Below are 17,968 nucleotides of genomic sequence, written 5' to 3'. Positions count from 1 at the left end.
TATCTCCCACGCGTCTCAACTGCGTGGAGTCACGGAGTGTGCCACATAAGCCAAAAGGTGTACAATATTATATATAAAATGAGTTCAGGGGTAATATGACCTTAGTTTAATTAAATTGTGTCTCTGAAATTTTGATCATAGTCTAGGGATACTTGTGCCTTCTCCCAATAAAAAAATAATAGCATAAATTGAAACGATGAGAGGACTTAACGATGAATAGAGAATTAGTTTGATTGAATATATTCTCTTAATAAGAATATTGATCTTCAAATATCTAACCAACTCTAGTATTAGTAGTAAATAAATAAATTAATAGAAAAAGTTATGAATATACCCTTCGACCAATTAGTATATTCCAATCATATTATTTTGCATTAGTAACACTAATAATAGAATGTTTACCTTCACAAAATCAAGGGAGACGCAACAATAAAAGAGAGATTAAAATATATATTAAACCAAAGAAAGAATTGATCCAAAAAATTCCCAGTATTTGCAACTTCCAAGATATTCCATTTCCAGGGCTAAAAACAATGGAATATAATTTTCTTTTTTTCTTTTTCAATAAATATATAAATAGTAAAAATAAAAGAAGAAGAGAAAAACAGAAAGAAAGGAAAAAAAAAAATTAGAGAAAGAAGCTCAGAAAAGTTGCAGAAACGGAAGGAAAAACAACGCTACCTTCTCCATATTTCTTCAGTTTATCAAATCGATCATCATCAATAAAGTATGAAGTTTTAAAGTTTCTCAGATCACCAAATTATAGTAGCAGATTAGCCTCTCTTACTTGGATCCTTCACGTTTCACTCTCCAATTTCATCTGATTCGCTTTTGGAGAAACGAAAAAAGAATTGAAGAAGAAGAAGAGACAAGGCAAAAGGTGTAATGGGACAAGCTTTTCGCAAGCTATTTGATACTTTCTTCGGCAACTCTGAGATGAGGGTATGCCATTTCTCAAACACCCTTTTCCTCTCCACCCCGTTTTTTCTTTCTATTTTTGTTTGTTCATATGTTATTGGAAATGATCACTTATGGTTTTGTCAATTAGAGTTTGTGGGGCTTCTTCTTAGCTCATTGAAGATAATGGGTTTCACGTACTTTTCCTATTTCACTTCTCTAGGAATGTCTACTTAATTTACATAATTTTTTTAAACAAAGGTGTGAACTTTAAGTGACCTTGACCTTTGATTGGGTTGAGTTAAGAGGAATAAGTTAAGCTATTTTGGGTTTTCCTGTTTTAGCTATTGGACTGTTGCCTTAATTAAGAATCTCGTCTACCTTTAGTAGTCTTAGCTTAATTAAGATTCTTGTCTGGATAAGGAATTTAGGGGTAGGAGTTATAAATAGTTGTGAATGTTTCTTATGATTTTTTTTTGTTTTTTTGGTTTCCCATCTTGTGTCCGGAACCCACATTGGAGCTCTGACTAAATCCATATGAATATCATCCATTATTTTAAGATCTTCTGTTCCGAAGGTTTGAAGACGAGTTCCTCCATTCCCTTACTACTTAATAGCTTCCACTCCGTCATTTAGCATTTCCTTTTTTGGTCATTCCCGAGTGGATGCTAGTGCTTGAAGTATTACATCTTGAGCATATAACACCCTGGCTATATACTTTTGAGGAAATTGACTGATAAGCATTTTTAAGGCTGTTGAGGACTGAATGTGATATGCAGAGTTGAATTTAGCTTTAAAGCTTCTTCATGCAGCTTACTGCAAAAATATTAGTCCTGGGTTTTTAAAATTAATTGTATATTGTGATTTTTCTCAACAGAGCAGCATTAGTTTTCACTGTCTTGTATAGGCTTCTTTGAACTGACTATCATATTTAGAGTACACCAACCTATGAAATGATATGTCCGTTGTATGTGAGTCGGAGAACTTGGAGTTGATTTCCTTGTGCATCCATGATCCAACTATTGACAGTTAAAATTGCCATTGAGGGAACACATTGAGTAAAATTTACATAGAGAATAAAATTAAATAAAGGTGTCTTAAAAGAAAATTGTCTGTTGGAAACTGATACGGGATGCTCTCATAACAAATGGCAATTCTGTTCCTTTTATTTTGGTCAATTTCCATATATCAAGATTACTGGTCACTCTTTTCTTCATTTGCATATTGCTGTTTTCTTCCTTTTGGCGCATTGCTGTTGGTGATAGTTCTTGCGCATAAGTGCAGTTGCTAGGTTGCTTCCTTTACGACTTCAGGTGAATGCACTGCTGTAAGCCTGTAACTAATGTTAACTTGGTCTTGCAATTCACTGGCTGACCCAACTTGTGGGATTGCAGTGGGTATATTGACATCAAAATAGAAAAGAATATATACTGAAGCTATTTCGGGAAGAACCGGTGGAAATAAGCTAGAAGTACCCATTCATGTCCTATGTAGGTGGGATAAAAAAGTAAAGCCCCATTTCCTTCAACCCCATTCCTTCTCCTCTAGGGTTCCATTTCTGCATAGTGCAGAATGCCAGCTACCAAGTGGCTTGATATTGCTCAGTGACCTCCCAGTTCAACGAAAGGCCTCTAAAATGGCCATCATTAGATCAGTAGAGATAGAGATCAATAGAAACCTTCAATGTGTCAAAGATCATCTCATCTTTTCCATCATCCTTATTTTTATCTTTTCAGATAGGTAATCATCATGAATTTGTATGAAGTACTATCTCACATATATCATGTCTGCCGTATGTTTTTAGTCTATTAATGTGGTGCCCACATTACTGACTACAGCATAGGGAGGGACTTGGGGAAGGGAACATAGATTTTCTTGGAGGAAAAACTAATTTTCTTTCTGCAATGACTTTTTGCCTGCTCTGTAATGAAAATGATTACTACAAATGGTTGGATTGTTGTAGCAGGTTTATGATGAACTGATGCTTATTTCTCATCATCCATCCATCAGCTCTCATAGGCCATTGCCTTATGTTCACTACACCTTTTGTCTCTGATTATTTTCTTAGCAGATTATTCTTCTTGTATGTGTTATTAATTATCTTATGCCTTTCAGAATTACCATTTTCAATTTTTGTTTTGTTTTAATCTTATCCCTTTATGCTGTGTTTACTATGATTTGCTTGGTATAGGTTGTGATGCTGGGGCTGGATGCAGCTGGGAAAACAACTATATTGTACAAGTTGCATATAGGAGAAGTTCTGTCCACAGTTCCTACTATTGGTATGCTATTTCTAAATTCTCGCTCGCAGTGGTGTGGCACTTTAATGTTTCATTGGTTCAGTTATGAATCTGCTTGCATTGATATTGTTGTCGACCTGACAACTTTGAGTTCTTTTAATTACTTGTTGCTTGATGAATTTGAAGTTTCAACTAATTGCAATATGACCTATCAATATACTTACCGAAAAAGACCTATCAATGTCATGCAATATTTTTTATAAAAAAAGAAGCACCAACATCTAAAAGATATGGTTGCTTTGTTACAAAGAAGGTACTTTGATAGGCCATGCTAGAGTTAGGTAAAACCTTCATCAACCAAATTATTCTTTTTTCTTTTCTAATTCTCTGACTGGATATAAGTCCTTTTATTCTCTTCCTAATTATGAGGCCATCACATAAGGTCACATTATAGTGGTTGCAGAAGGCGCAAAATTGGAATCTCAAATCTTGCAATGGAAATTGCTTCCGGTTGGGAATATCGCATAGTTTTGCAGATATATGTATTGAACACCTATGAGACCAAGTGAATACCTGTATATGTAATAGCTGATTGTATATGCACGGCATGCAGGTTTCAATGTAGAAAAAGTGCAGTACAAGAATGTGGTTTTTACTGTGTGGGACGTTGGAGGACAAGAGAAATTAAGGCCACTTTGGAGGCATTATTTCAATAACACAGATGGACTGGTAAAGCTATATATATTAGATTGTATCCTTGTCGACTAATACACATCTACTGTTGATTTTAATTTTAGTATCATTAGATTCCATAGGAAAAGATGAATTTTCCCTCGTTTTTTCTCATAGGTGCTATTACCTAGAAGTCGCATAGGAAGCTTAATTCCTGAAGGGTAATAAGAAATTTTAAATGAGAACATGTGTTAACGTGATATACCATTTGAACCATCATTACTGAATGCCTTAAAAATCAAACCTACATTTTCCATTTTATGTGAACTGCCTTTAACTGCTTGCATCCTGTCTTTGTAAAATGGCTATTTCTGTTTACTAAGTGCTTTATTGTTTACAGATTTACGTCGTTGACTCTTTGGATCGTGAGAGAATCGGAAAGGCAAAGCAAGAGTTTCAGGTTCTGTTTTTGAACTTTTTATCTCTTTGTCCCAGGTACAATGGTCACTTACCTACCTAAATCTCATTCTTAATGTGTTTCAGGCGATCATTAGAGATCCATTTATGCTTAATGCTGTCATCTTGGTTTTTGCTAACAAGCAGGACATGGTAAGTTTGTGATATCAGTGGGTTTGTGCATCGACAAAATGCAATTAGTTACTTGTTATCTATTGTTCTCTCTTTATGTACTGTTGGAGGATAAACTAATCGGTGAATACTGCTAAATAAATCCCAGACAATAGATACTCTTAAGGTATTGACTTTTTTAGAGCTGCCTTTATAAAAAGTTACCTTTTTATCAAAAAAGCAAAAGATACTCAAAGATTTTGCAGACCTTATCGTGCTTATTATCAGATCCTATGTCCTGGCCTTTGTAAGCTTTGACATGCTGTTGTTTATTAAGCTTCCCTCTGTGCGATCCACAGCTGATGCTTGATGTATTCTGGTACTTGATTAGTGAAAACAAAAATGGTGTGGTGGAATCCATATCTCATGAGGTAGACGCTCATGTTGTTTTACCTCACCTTCACCGAAGCATACTAATTCAAGAATTAAGGAACAGACATACCCCCTTCCTGTTCACCTAGGAATAACTCCTTTTTCCTTTCCACCAAAACCTTTCCAAAGTAGACCGTCATAATAATCAAACTATTTGGGATACTTAAATGCAGACAAGTCAGATATTCAGATTCCATATTTTAGGATAATGGTTTGTTAGATAAAAATGAAATGCATGGAATTAGAATAAGATGACTGAAATGGATGGGTACTATAACAGTATTATACAATCAGTGGATCCCACATAAAGTGAAATATCAGTTCTATGAAGTGGTTGCGAGACCAACAGCTTTTATGAAAGTGAAATTTCTGCCACGAAGGTCTAACATATTCCTAAATTAAGTCTAGTTGGAATGAAGGTTTAATTGTTGTCGGGAGTGTTTCTAATAGGGTTTGAGACTTGTGTAGAAATAAGTGTGGGATTAGAGAATCTCAAGCTTTAGAAAACCTGCCATTGTTATTTTCAATAAAACCGTTATGTTGCCAGAAGTCTTTTTTGTTTGATTAAAGTCGTGGAGATAGGTGCATACACCTTGACTTGCAGTTTTAAATCAAGGGTTAATGGTTTCACTTGGCACATGACAGGGGTATATGCACCAACTTGCAACTTAGAAAGACAGGAGGTGTGGTGGGAGATAGGGGCTGTCAGGAGTTTATTTACAGGGCCTTGGGTTCTTGGGGGTGATTTCAATATTGTTAGATATGCTTCAGAAAAGAGGAACTGCTCCAGAACCTCTGTGTACATGAATGATTTTTCTGATGTTATTGAGGACATGGAGCTAATTGATCCACCACTTGAAGGGGGGAACTACACGTGGGCCAGGGGATCCAACCTGGAAGCTGTTTCGAGGATAGACAGAATTATGTACTCCTCTGAATGGGGGGAGAGTTTCAGCAATGTGAAGCAAGAACTACTACCTAGAGTTTGTTCCGACCATGCACCAATTGCACTTAAAAGTGGTTGTTGGAGTCATACAAAATCATATTTCAAATTTGAAGGATGGTGGTTGGAGACCGAGGGTTTTTATGAAAGAATTAAAGATTGGTGGACATCTTTTGAATTCGAAGGGAGGCCTGATTTCATCCTAGCTTCCAAGCTGAAAGCTATGAAGACTAAACTGAAAGACTGGAGTGTAAGCACCTATGGGAACCTGGAAAAAAGAAAGAAGGAAATGCTCAACAGAGTTCATGAGTTTGACAACATTCAACAGTCCAGGCCTTTAACTGAAGAAGAGACTCTTCAAAAAGCAAGTGTGGTAAAAGAGTTTGAAGAGTACGCAAAAAAGGAAGAGATAGCTTGGAGACAGAGATCTAGAACTCTGTGGATAAAACAAGGGGACAAAAATACAAAGTTCTTTCAGAGAATGGCAAATGCTCATAAGAGGTTCAACCATATTGATAAACTGGTGGTAGATGATCAAGAACTGGTGGATCCTATAGATATCAAAACAAAAATTATTTCTTTTTATAGGAAGTTGTACAAGGAAAATGAGAATTGGAGACCATCCTTTAACATGAACCAGTGTCCTTCCATCAACTTTGAGGAGCAACAAGAACTACAAAAGCCTTTTGAAGAAGAGGAGGTCCTTCTTGGACTTAAAGCTTGTGCTGTAGACAAAGCACCAGGTCCAGATGGATACACAATGGGTTTTTTTGTTAATTGCTGGGAGATAGTGAAGGGGGATTTGATGTCTACTATGCAGAATTTCCACTCCCAGGAGTTTTTTGAAAAGAGCTTTAATGCAACATACATAGCTCTCATCCCAAAAAAGAGTGGTGCAAAGGAATTGAGAGACTTTAGACCAATCAGTTTAATTGGAAGTGTCTACAAGTTGATTGCAAAGATTCTCACAGAAAGATTAAAGAAAGTGATGCACAAGCTAGTAGATACTCAACAAATGGCCTTCCTAAGAGGAAGGCAAATAACTGATGCAATCTTAATTGCTAATGAGTGTCTAGACTCGAGAGTGAAGGAAAAGTCCCCAGGAGTCATGTGCAAACTGGACATAGAGAAAGCGTATGATCATGTCAGTTGGAGCTTCCTACTTGAAATCATGCAGAGAATGGGCTTTGGATTGAAATGGATCAGATGGATAAAGTTTTGTATAAGCACTGTTAAATTCTCAATACTGATAAATGGATCTCCTGAAGGCTTCTTTTCATCAGACAGAGGACTAAGACAAGGTGATCCTCTCTCACCTTTTCTATTCATTATAGTGATGGAAGGCCTAAACAACATGCTAAAGACTGCTCACACTAAAGGGTGGATAAGGGGCTTTAATGTAGCAAATGAGGGGAATCTAAGATTGGAAGTCACTCATCTCCAATATGCAGATGACACTCTCATCTTCTGTGATGCAGAAGAAAGCCAACTTAAGATCCTGCGAGTGATACTCATTCTTTTTGAAGCAACTTCAGGACTACATATCAACTGGAGGAAAAGTCTGATTTTTCCAATTAATGAGGTGAGCAGAATGCAACATCTGACAGAGATGTTGGGAGGAGAAATAGGTAAACTACCAACAGTATATTTGGGGATGCCTTTGGGAGCCAAAAGCAAATCCAATGAAATCTGGAATGGGGTGCTGGAGAGATGTGAAAGAAGACTATCTAGATGGAAAGCACAGTATTTGTCTAGAGGTGGAAGATTGACCCTGATCAACTCAGTCTTAGATGCTTTGCCAACATATTTGATGTCAGTTTTTCCTCTCCCCCCTAAGGTAGAGGAAAGAATTGATGCATTAAGGAGGAATTTTTTGTGGAATGGAGAGAAAGAATACAAAGGATTTCATTTGGTTAAATGGAAGAATGTAATTCTTTCAAAGAAACAAGGGGGGTTAGGCATTAAAAACCTGAAGAAACAGAACAAAAGCCTTATGATGAAGTGGTTGTGGAGATTTCCTAAAGAGGAGCAGGCTCTTTGGGTTAGAGTGATTCATGCCAAGTATGAGAAGATAGATCACTGGAAAACTAAGGAAGTGACTTCTGCCTATGGTATTAGCCTATGGAGATCAATCAGAAATTTGTGGCATTGTTTTTTTCCAAAGAACTAGATTCAATATAAACAATGGAAGAAAGATTTTATTTTGGGACGATAATTGGTTAGGAAATGGCAGCCTCAAACAGCTATTTCCAGACATCTACTTGCTGAATCAGCAACATGAGGCCACTGTGCAAGAAGTTTGGTCCATCCATGGATGGAACTTAACATACAGAAGGATGATACAAGACTGGGAGGTGGATAGTCTAGCTGAATTTTATGGCACCCTGGACCATTTTGGAGGATTGAAAGAGGGAGAAGACACTCTTAAGTGGATTCATCACAGCAAAGGTATCTTCACAGTTAGCTCTGCCTACAAGAACCTGAATCAAATGGGGACTCAACTCAGATTTTTGCCTTGGAAGCTTATCTGGAAAGTCAAAATTCCATATAAGGTGGCAGTCTTTACTTGGTTGGTAGTTAAAGAGGCGGTACTAACACAGGAGAATCTAATGAAGAGGGGAATACATATGTGTCCTAGATGTTTTTTTTGTGAGCTACAGGCAGAGACAATCAACCATCTGTTTCTTCATTGCAAGGTGGTCAGACAATTGTGGCACTTATTTACCAGCTTCAGGGGCACAAGCTGGACCATGCCACAAAGGGCAAATCAGGCTATAGAAAGCTGGAACACTGAAGGCAGTGGCAGTACAGACCAAAGCAGATGGAGAATTGTCCCAGCAGTGATTTGGTGGACCATATGGAAGGAAAGAAATATGAGATGCTTTGAGAGTATTAGTAGTCCCATACACAGGATCAAAACGAATTGCATAATCACTTTTTGCTATTGGTGCAGTTTGGAGTATGTAGATGATCCTATAGTTGTTATAGATATCCTAGGTTCTTTATAAGTTGTAGTAGGTTCTAGTTTTGTTTTGTTTTGAGTACTCGCAATTGTATGTAGCTCCATGATGTAAATTTGGGATCCCAGCCTTTAGTGTTGAAGATTAATACACAAAACTGTTACCTTTGTCAAAAAAAAAAAAAAAAAAGTCGTGTAGGGCAGTATAAAGATAAGTGTGGATTTAGAGAATCTCTAATTGTTCGAACAAAATGTATTCAATTTTGTCTTGTTTACTAATTATAAGTAAATAATGAAATTCTTACCTCTCCTATGTGGTTTGCGAGCTATTGCATAGGAGCGGGGGTTCTACCCTGTGCGCACCCAAAGGGTAGCGGCTGCGGGTTTCCCTTGTCATCAAAAAAAAAAAAAAAAAAGAAATTTTGTTACCTTTATCTCAAAAAAAGTAAATAATGAAATGGATTTGATTAAAGCGTAGTGGATATAGACAATTCATATAGCTGAAAGTCAACTGGTTCTGGGATTGAGGAATAGTTGATGGATTGATTGATTCATGGAAACAGACTACGTATGTTTATCCAAAAGGAATGGTGGGGAAAGGTGCCAAGGGCAATGGCCCGTGGAATTTTTCCATCAAGAAATAAGGTTATGACAGGAAATAGCAACTTGGCTTTACAAGAGAAGAATGATATAGATTACATATCAGTATATATCCCCCAAGGTTTACTCTTGGTTCGGAATCTCTACTAGTTTTTATCTATATATTTATTTGTTTAAGGTGCAAAAATACAAACGATAATTTCCATGAAGATAGTTCAAGCTCCCATTAACTGCAGCAATAAGATGATGCAGCAGTTAACAGAGTAAACAGTCAGGTGAATACTAATAGATTGCCACAAAAACCAACTAGCTTTGCAGGATTAAGACAATGTGTTGCAGCTGCTTTTCCCTCAATAGGAACGCAAAAGTCACTTGTAACCAAAGGCTAGTTGATTAACCAAACCGCTTGGTAACTGCAGGAAATCCTAAACTAGTGAAAGGGGTGTGGCCCAAAGGTCTTTAACTGTGCTAGTAATACTAAAAAATATGACTACAGTGGTGCAGAGCTTACACTCTTACTCAATGTGCTGTACTATGTTCTGTTTGTCGGAGTTAGTTTTATAAAGATTGATGTCTAAAGCTTAAGAATGCTATTATAGTGTATTCTGCTATTATTATGTATTTCTCTCTTAGTTATGATTCGGAAATTACGTGATGTCTTGATTTAACATAAATATTTCTGATTTCCCAATCATGAGCTTTCCGACTCACACCATAACCTGCATCTCAATTTTATTTTGCGAGTGGTCTCTGTTTATGTCACTTTTCTCTTGGACTGCGACTGCTAAGCAAAATAAAGCTTGGTAGGCGGAGTAAAAGGAGGATGGTTATCATTTACCTTTAGTCCTCTCATCTTCCTTTTTTTCATTTTGGTTGTCATTTACCTTTAACCCTTCTGATGTTGTTAGGAAATGAAATTGGACGGGCTTTTGCCCATCAACATTAGTTTTCTATCTAAAAGAATTTGTGGGAATGAGGCAAATCACTTTTAAGCCTCTCCTAGACGTACCAATATTAAAAGAAGCACACCCATTTACATGGAACTTCATATAATGTAAAAGAAGCAAATCAAATGTCCCCTCTATCCCCTTTCCATTTTCTCATCTCGTGTTAGGTAGATAAATTTTTTATCATATTGATCCTCTTTGTTTATTTTTTCCCCTAATTTTGGTCCAGAAAGGAGCAATGACTCCAATGGAAGTGTGTGAAGGCCTCGGTCTTTATGATCTTAAAAACCGGAAATGGCATATACAAGGTGCATGTGCTCTTAAAGGGGATGGTCTATACGAGGGACTAGACTGGTTATCAAGCACTCTGAAAGATCTCAAGGCCGCTGGGTACTCTTCAGTGGGCACTTCAGCCTTCTGATTGATCAGGTCTACAACTTGGCTTTTATGTCTTCAAGATTGTTGCAGTCATCCCTAACCTGTTGATCTAACTTAAATCTGCTTTTGCAGGCTTACTAAGAAGAACCTATTTTGAGGGACAAATCTGAATACCCTGCCGTCTGTAAATTAAAATGCCTGAACTCTCATTGAACATTGTTACTTGTTCTTTTGGGTCTGTTCTTTTATGCAGTGGAATCCTGATCTAGGGGAAGCTTGGTTTTTGATTCTGCTGTATGTTGAAAATGTGGGGCTTGCAACTGGTCTTCTCCGTACACGAGAATTGTGTCTGTTGATACCTACTGTAGTATTTTAAGTATGTATACTTCCACATGAAATAGGTGATTAATGATCTCCCTAACAAGCATTCCAAATCGATCCACCCTGCTTCATGAAAAGTTTGTCCCTATATGTATCTTATCATTCCCGTTTTTGCCTCTAAAGCATTGTGTTCTTGCAGAACAGTTTATCTACAAGGAAACATATGGTATCAACTGAGACAATTGTGTTTCTACTTTTATGAAAAGAGGAGTCCTTTTTCTCTTCCACTAAACTTTTTAGGTTTATAATCATCCCATTATGCTTTCATAGCAGAGACTCCATATACTGAAATCAACATGTATATGGAATATGGTTTTTATCATTGAAATGATGTTTCTGGAAATATTATGAAAGGATCACTTGACCACTTGAAGCACCGTTTAAATCTTGATGATAGGGTTTTAGAGCAGGTATCAAAATGTTAACTTTTCAGTGTTATGGCACTATAAAGAGGAAGCAACACAAACAAGAAGTGCAACTGATAATATGTTTAGAAATAGCTCTGGAGATGGACATGGTAACTTCACATTTATATAAGACATGGTTCTTTTCTATTATTCTACCTTTGGCAATTAGTTTCTTGAACCTTTTCAAGTAGTGGAAATCTTACTTTCTTATTGAGTTACAATTGCAGAAAAGTTGTTTTGGCAATGTCATGTTTCATCTCTGCCAAAAGTTGAAAATAAAAGGGAAGCTACAGATTGAAACTGCCAAGAGTTCAAGTTATTTATTCTTTATAACATCCTTTGATACGAGATTGACGTGAATTGAAGAGAGGTCTGGTGGATTCATCATCATATGAGTAATTTTGTTTTTTCATACAAGTATTGAAAAATAACTGAAGGAATATAAAAACAACAGGGATAATAAATTTTGATGTCTCAAAAGTAGCAAATCAAGAAGGTTTGCAAAGCTTCAATCTTCCATCTTAATGGCAGGCGGAATGGTCTGCCCCTATTATGAGCTTCAATTTTCGTTTTCAATGGTCAAGCGGTTTTCTGGAACTTTTTGCAAGGCTGATCTTGAGTTTACTGCCTGTGAATAGAAAAAACACTTCAATTATACTCCACATTTAAACATCTGCAACCACAAGTTAAAAAGAACACATGAACGAAAAAGAATATTAGCTGATGTTGTTCTTACCTCCGTTCCACTAGGATCTTTTGAGATCTTTAAATCTTTCAACATTTTTGTAAGCTTCCTCAAGCTTAAATTTTGCAAGTTATTGCCAGCAGTGCCTTTGTTTTCTTTCGTACAAACCAAGTTTTCCTTGTTATCTGTAACAAGCATCTGTCCTATGCTTGTCACTGCTGATGAATTCTCAACTGGTGTCTGAGTGATGAGTTCTGAATTTGTGCTTGTCAAGGCAGAAGGATTTTGCATAGTATCCAGTGCCAAAGTGAGGACTGGTTCTGGGGCAGCATTAGAAATGAGAGGCAAGGGTGGAAGACTGTGTGCTGCACTCTCCATGGATTCATCATCTCCAGCAACTTCCAGAGCATCACCTGGTGCAACCACGTTAGCCTCAGTACAATCAACATCAAATTCTTCCATGGGTTGTTCTTCTCCAGCAACTTCCAGAGCATCAGCTGGTGCATCCACGTTAGCCTCATAACAATCAACATCATATTCTTCCATGGATTCTTCTTGTCCAGCAAGTTCCAGAGAATCAGCTGGTGCATCCATGGTAGCCTCAGTACAGTCATATTCTTCCATGGGTTCTTCTTCTCCAGCAACTTCTCCTGCATCTTCCATGTTAGTCAGACACTTCTGCTGACTTCCACTCACCTTAGCCTGGACCTCACCATTGAATTGCTCGAACAAATTCACCTCAAGAAAATCTATGTTAGCTTGCATGTTAGTCACACACTTCTGCTGACTTGCACGCATCTTAGCCTCTTCCTCACCATTGGATTGCTCAAACAAATTCACCTCGTGAAAATCTATCTTAGCGTCTGGATTGACACTTACAGCTACAGGTTGTTCTCCAATCAACTCTGGTTTTCCTGCAACATCAGAATCAAAATGACCTTCTTCCTCCCCATCATTTTCTGCCATAAAATCAGATGTATCACCATGGGGCTCATCCTGTCCATTAGGCTGCTTTGTGATATCTGAATTACTCTTGGTATCATCACCCAAGTTCTGGCTTTTGTTCTGAAAATCTATTTCTTCTTTAGCCTCGCCAACAATTTCAGATTCTTCCATGGATTCTTCTCCAGATCCTAAAAACAATTTCATTTAATGATCACAAAGTATTACATAGGATTTCATACGACAGAGATGGTGATAAGACAATTGATACAAAAAGTACACAGAAGAACAGATACCATCTCCTCAAATCTTTCTACCCCGAGAACAGCAATACATACCATCATTATTGCAGCCCAGTGCTACTTCCTCTGAGCCCTCTTTTGCTTTTGTATCTAAGACAACAACTTCCAGATCATTAGCACTGTCTTGTTGAACACCATCTTCCATGTCTATTTTATTTTGTACCAAGGTATTTGAATCTTGAACTGACACGGTGTCTGATTCGTTCTTCATGTCCAAACTCTCGGATGATTTCAAATCAATACCTGTAGCATAGTTGCCAAGTCAGATCTGAGATCAAGTGATGTTCATGAAAAAGAAAAGGTAAAGGATTACATGAGCTTGCGGACATTACCATTTTTGTCTAATTCTTCAGACTTGTGAGCAGAATGCAGCTCAGAGTTCACCTCCAAACTTTCATCAGTTTCTTCAGAAACTGCATCAAACGTAAGGGTTCCTGACTTTTCATCCTCTTGTGTGCTTGATTCCTGCATAGGTTTCCCAGCTAACCTCACTGATCGGCGAGTGCTGTACACTTGCCTAACTGAACTCTTTGCCTTCACTTCCTTTCTTTGGCTAGTGAGAGCAGCTGCTGGTGTCTTTGGAACATCTTTCCTTTCTTCCTCAACCTGATCCACAATTTCCTCTTTTGGTTCACATTCCTTCATTGCAGATTCCAGCTTAGCACGAACTGAAGTTGTTGCAGCCCTCCTTCTGGTAATTGGCAATGCAGGAGTCTCCATCATATCATTTTTGGCTTCATCAACGTCTCTTACCACTGTTCCTCTTGTTCTGCAGTGACTCCTTGTCGTGGTCTGCAAAGTTTCTGAGTCATGTTTGATTGTCTTTCGTTGTGTAGTTCGGCGACCAGTCCGAGGTACACTTGCTAATGCTTCTGACTTTCCAGGGGATTCCATGGATGGGTTGGCAACGTCAGATTCACATGTTTTCAAGACCTCTTCAATACCATCAACCTGCATATAGAAACATTTCTGAATTTCCTTTCTGATGTACAATGTCAATGAGTAATCCGGTAAACATTAAGTACATATGTTATTAGCAGCTATAGGAATCCAGCTGGGGAATTATTAGGTGGTTCACACAATCCAACAAGCAGGAATGAGTTTTTAGTATAGAAATTACAGTCCACAGCTTCCTCACATTCTCAAATTATCTGAAGGTTAAGGGCCAATGCCCACAAAATATAAGCTGGAAAAAACTTGGTACCATAAAGGTGACTGCAAGTGAAATGAATAAACCGATTTACATATCGATCCAACAAAAAATTAAAATTGCAGATCTAATCAGTAAACTGACATTCCTCGTTCTATGTAACCATTTGAAATGCTGCTTATTGTATTTCATTTTAAGTAAACTCAGCAATGGTTTTGAATGAAAAAAACTAACAAACTCGAGAAAGGTGACTGCAAATGAAATGAGATTAATCGATTCACAAATCGATCCAATAAACAAAATACTTGCAGATCGAATCAAATACAGATATTCCTCTTCCTAGTGTAACCAATTGAAATGCTGCTTATTTTATATTCATTTTAAACAAACTCAATAATGATTTTGATTTTAGAAACTCGAGAGAGGTGACTGCAAGTGAAATGAGGTAAACCGAATCGATCCAACAACAGAAAATATTGGCAGATACCGGTAACTCCTCTTCCTACTGTAACCATTAGAAATGCTACTGATTTCATTTTCATTTCAAATAAAACTCATCAATTCTACAATACAGGAACAGAATTATCAGATTTAGATTTAAGTAAACTTACAAATTCAAGAGATTGAAGAGCATCAGCCATGGCAACATTGGTCAAGTTAGCTGGGATCTTGTTCTTCTTGCAAAGAGCTTGCAATTCTCTCCTTGCGAGGCTGTGGAAATCCATCTCTGCTGCTGAAATGAAACAGGAAATCGATCTACGATTGTTCGGGGGAGGGGGAAAAGGATTTCTGAGAAGCAATTGGATTGACAATGGTGAGAAAAAGAAGGGATATATATACTTGTGTGGGTGCAGAGAAAGAACCCTTGTCAATGTGACCGTTGGAGCGGAAATTCAAATTATTTTGAACTTTGGGCTGCAAACAGAAACCCTAAGCCTCTCAATAATTGGGCCCTTGGTGTAATGTTTTGGAAGAAGCCCAAATATAATTCTCCCCATTTTTTTTTACCTGTTCAAGAGATTTATGTTTGATTTCTAAATAAATAAATTACCATTTTCCTTTTCTTTTAGTTTAGTCTAATAAGTAAGAGTTGTACAAAATAATCATTGTTTCTTTTATTATATATTTTGACAAATGAGTGAATTTGATTGTGTCATCAAAGACTCATACGGTAATTACGTTATTGATTTTAGTAGAAAGATTTATACTTTCAATTACATAATGACAAAATTGCAGGCTCTTGGAAATTGGATTAAAATATACTCTTGAAAAGCATATGACGCCAATTGAAGTGGAAACCAACTCTACTGAGGTAATTGAACTCTTTCATCATGCACATCCTATTTACCACTCTATTGTGAAATTTTGCAAGTCACTATTAAAAAGGTTGAATAATTTAGTGGCCTGCCATAACTTCTAACCGGGAACATGTTAGCTGACTTTTTTGGTAAAAGAAAGACGCATATTAGGTACAACTAATATCCATATCTAATTGTACTAAGCTAACAATGTTTGGGAATACAAGTGATATTGCTACTACTAGCAGAGATGCTAATATTATATATGTAGCTAGTAGAGATGCTAATATTATAGCAACTACTTCTGCTGTAATATTCTAAGTAGTCTATAAAAAAAATCTAAATATTTTATAATGAAAAGATAAAAGAGAGATAAATGATAAGATGTCTGAGGAACTCATTTTTATGTGACTTTCCCTTTTACTATAAAACATAGGATAATATTTAACATTGTCAATAGAATTTTATGGAACGAGAAACTTGAAAAAAATAAAATTATTTTCATTCTCAAATACAACTTTAATACTCTCTCTGTCCCTAATTACTTGTCCACTTTTCCTTTTATAGTTATTTCTAATTACTTGTCCATTTTGACAAATCAAGAAAGGATAAAATAATTTTACATATTATACCCTCAATTAAATGACTAATTACTTTGAAAAATGTAAAACTTTTCATCCACTTCATAATTAATAGGGGTAAAATGGTAAACTCACTATATCATTAATTGTTTTCTTAATACGTGTGTCAATTTAAAAGTGTACAAGCAATTAGGGACAGATGGAGTAATAATCTAGGATAACAAGTCTTCATGAGCTTACTACTATTCTTGTAAACGATACAATTATATTATTAATTCATTAATGACTAAAATCCATATAAAACAGTCATGTATATATATATATAGACGTCATATGATAATGCATAATACAAAGAGATGATTTTGTTTACTGACCTTATATATATATATATATGAACTGCTCAAAGCTTCCATTTAGTTCTAATGTGTGACATGAGACAAGGCACATGATTTCAAATACTATACACATGACTTATTCATCTTTATTGATTTTGTTTGAGGAAATACATAATTACCCCATGGAACTTATACCCTTTTTTTAAGTAGACACCTTATGTTTGCGGGGGTCCTATTACCCCACGAAATTATCCAAAAGCACAATAAATACATCATTTTGACCCGTTTCAAACCCATCAGTGTTGTCACGCAAGTTGAGCGCGTCAAGGAATAAAAAAACAACATCCAACCAATGTTAAACCACCATGTGGCATTCCCAATTTGAATTAGCTTCCTCATTAAGTAGATCATCTTCCCCAAAATTCTCCATTGTTAGCCGTTAGATTTCTGCAATTTTTTTTTATTTTTTATTTTTTTTTTGTTTAAAATCTGTGATTAGGTTTTGAGGGAGAGATGTCAAATGCAAGCTTGAATCGCATTTGTAATGACGAGAACGATCCAATGTTGCATTTAACAATGCGATGCAAACATGGAGACTTGATGCAATTGCAGACTTCGTGGTCTGAGGACAACCCAGCTAGAAGATTTTGGTCCTGTCCACGCTTTCGTGTAAGTTCGATACATATTTCTTTACTCTTTTTTTTTGTTCAATGTTTCAATAAATTCACTGTGTATGGCCTATTTTAGGAAAATTCATGCAAGTACTTTAGATGGAGGGATCTTGAGGAGATTGATATGCAATCCAAGGCTGTTATTCCAAGATTGGCGAATAGAATTAAGGAATTGGAAGAAGCATTACAATTCTATAAAAGTAAAGAGAAGATGAAATTGTTGGAGAAGAAAGGTGATCAAGTATGTCATGATAAGCTAATCAAGAAGAAGAAGATGATGAAATGTAGCATCTTGAATTGGAAGCTTATCATAGTGTTTGTCGCAGTGTTTTTTCTGATTTTAGGCATTAATAAGAATGTAAATGCTCGAAAATGTAGTTGTATGCCATTGGAATTGCCTTAGTTGTTATTTGTTGTTTTCGTTTATGTTTGGTTGTGTAATACATTGGAAGTTTGTTGTAGTTGCTTCTTTTTTCTGGTTTAAGGCAAGCTTATTTGGTTGTGTAATACATTGTTGTTTTTGTTGATATTTGGTTGTATAATACATCTATTTTGTGTGATATTGTGACCATTTAACAGTA

At 36.5% G+C, this 17,968-nt stretch overlaps 2 protein-coding genes across 2 annotated transcripts; one reads left to right on the top strand and one right to left on the bottom strand.

Annotated features, from left to right (window-relative positions):
• The first annotated feature begins 599 nt into the window (after window positions 1-599).
• On the top strand, window positions 600-11,248 carry LOC125874391 (uncharacterized). The gene is made up of 7 exons (XM_049555272.1): window positions 600-942; window positions 3,089-3,179; window positions 3,751-3,866; window positions 4,210-4,269; window positions 4,353-4,418; window positions 10,487-10,686; window positions 10,768-11,248. Exons 1-6 carry the CDS (start codon window positions 886-888, stop codon window positions 10,676-10,678), a joined length of 582 nt encoding a protein of 193 aa, XP_049411229.1. The 5' UTR covers window positions 600-885; the 3' UTR covers window positions 10,679-10,686; window positions 10,768-11,248.
• Window positions 11,249-11,806: 558 nt separating this feature from the next.
• Window positions 11,807-15,310, bottom strand: LOC125874977 (uncharacterized). Its single transcript, XM_049556023.1, has 5 exons — window positions 15,114-15,310; window positions 13,685-14,303; window positions 13,389-13,595; window positions 12,160-13,241; window positions 11,807-12,051 (listed from the first exon to the last, which is right to left on the bottom strand). Exons 1-5 carry the CDS (start codon window positions 15,225-15,227, stop codon window positions 11,983-11,985), a joined length of 2,091 nt encoding a protein of 696 aa, XP_049411980.1. The 5' UTR covers window positions 15,228-15,310; the 3' UTR covers window positions 11,807-11,982.
• Window positions 15,311-17,968: the final 2,658 nt, after the last annotated feature.

Source organism: Solanum stenotomum, chromosome 8, assembly GCF_019186545.1.
Source record: "Solanum stenotomum isolate F172 chromosome 8, ASM1918654v1, whole genome shotgun sequence".
Taxonomy (NCBI): domain Eukaryota; kingdom Viridiplantae; phylum Streptophyta; class Magnoliopsida; order Solanales; family Solanaceae; genus Solanum; species Solanum stenotomum.
This window is presented reverse-complemented; position numbering and strand designations above follow the sequence as displayed.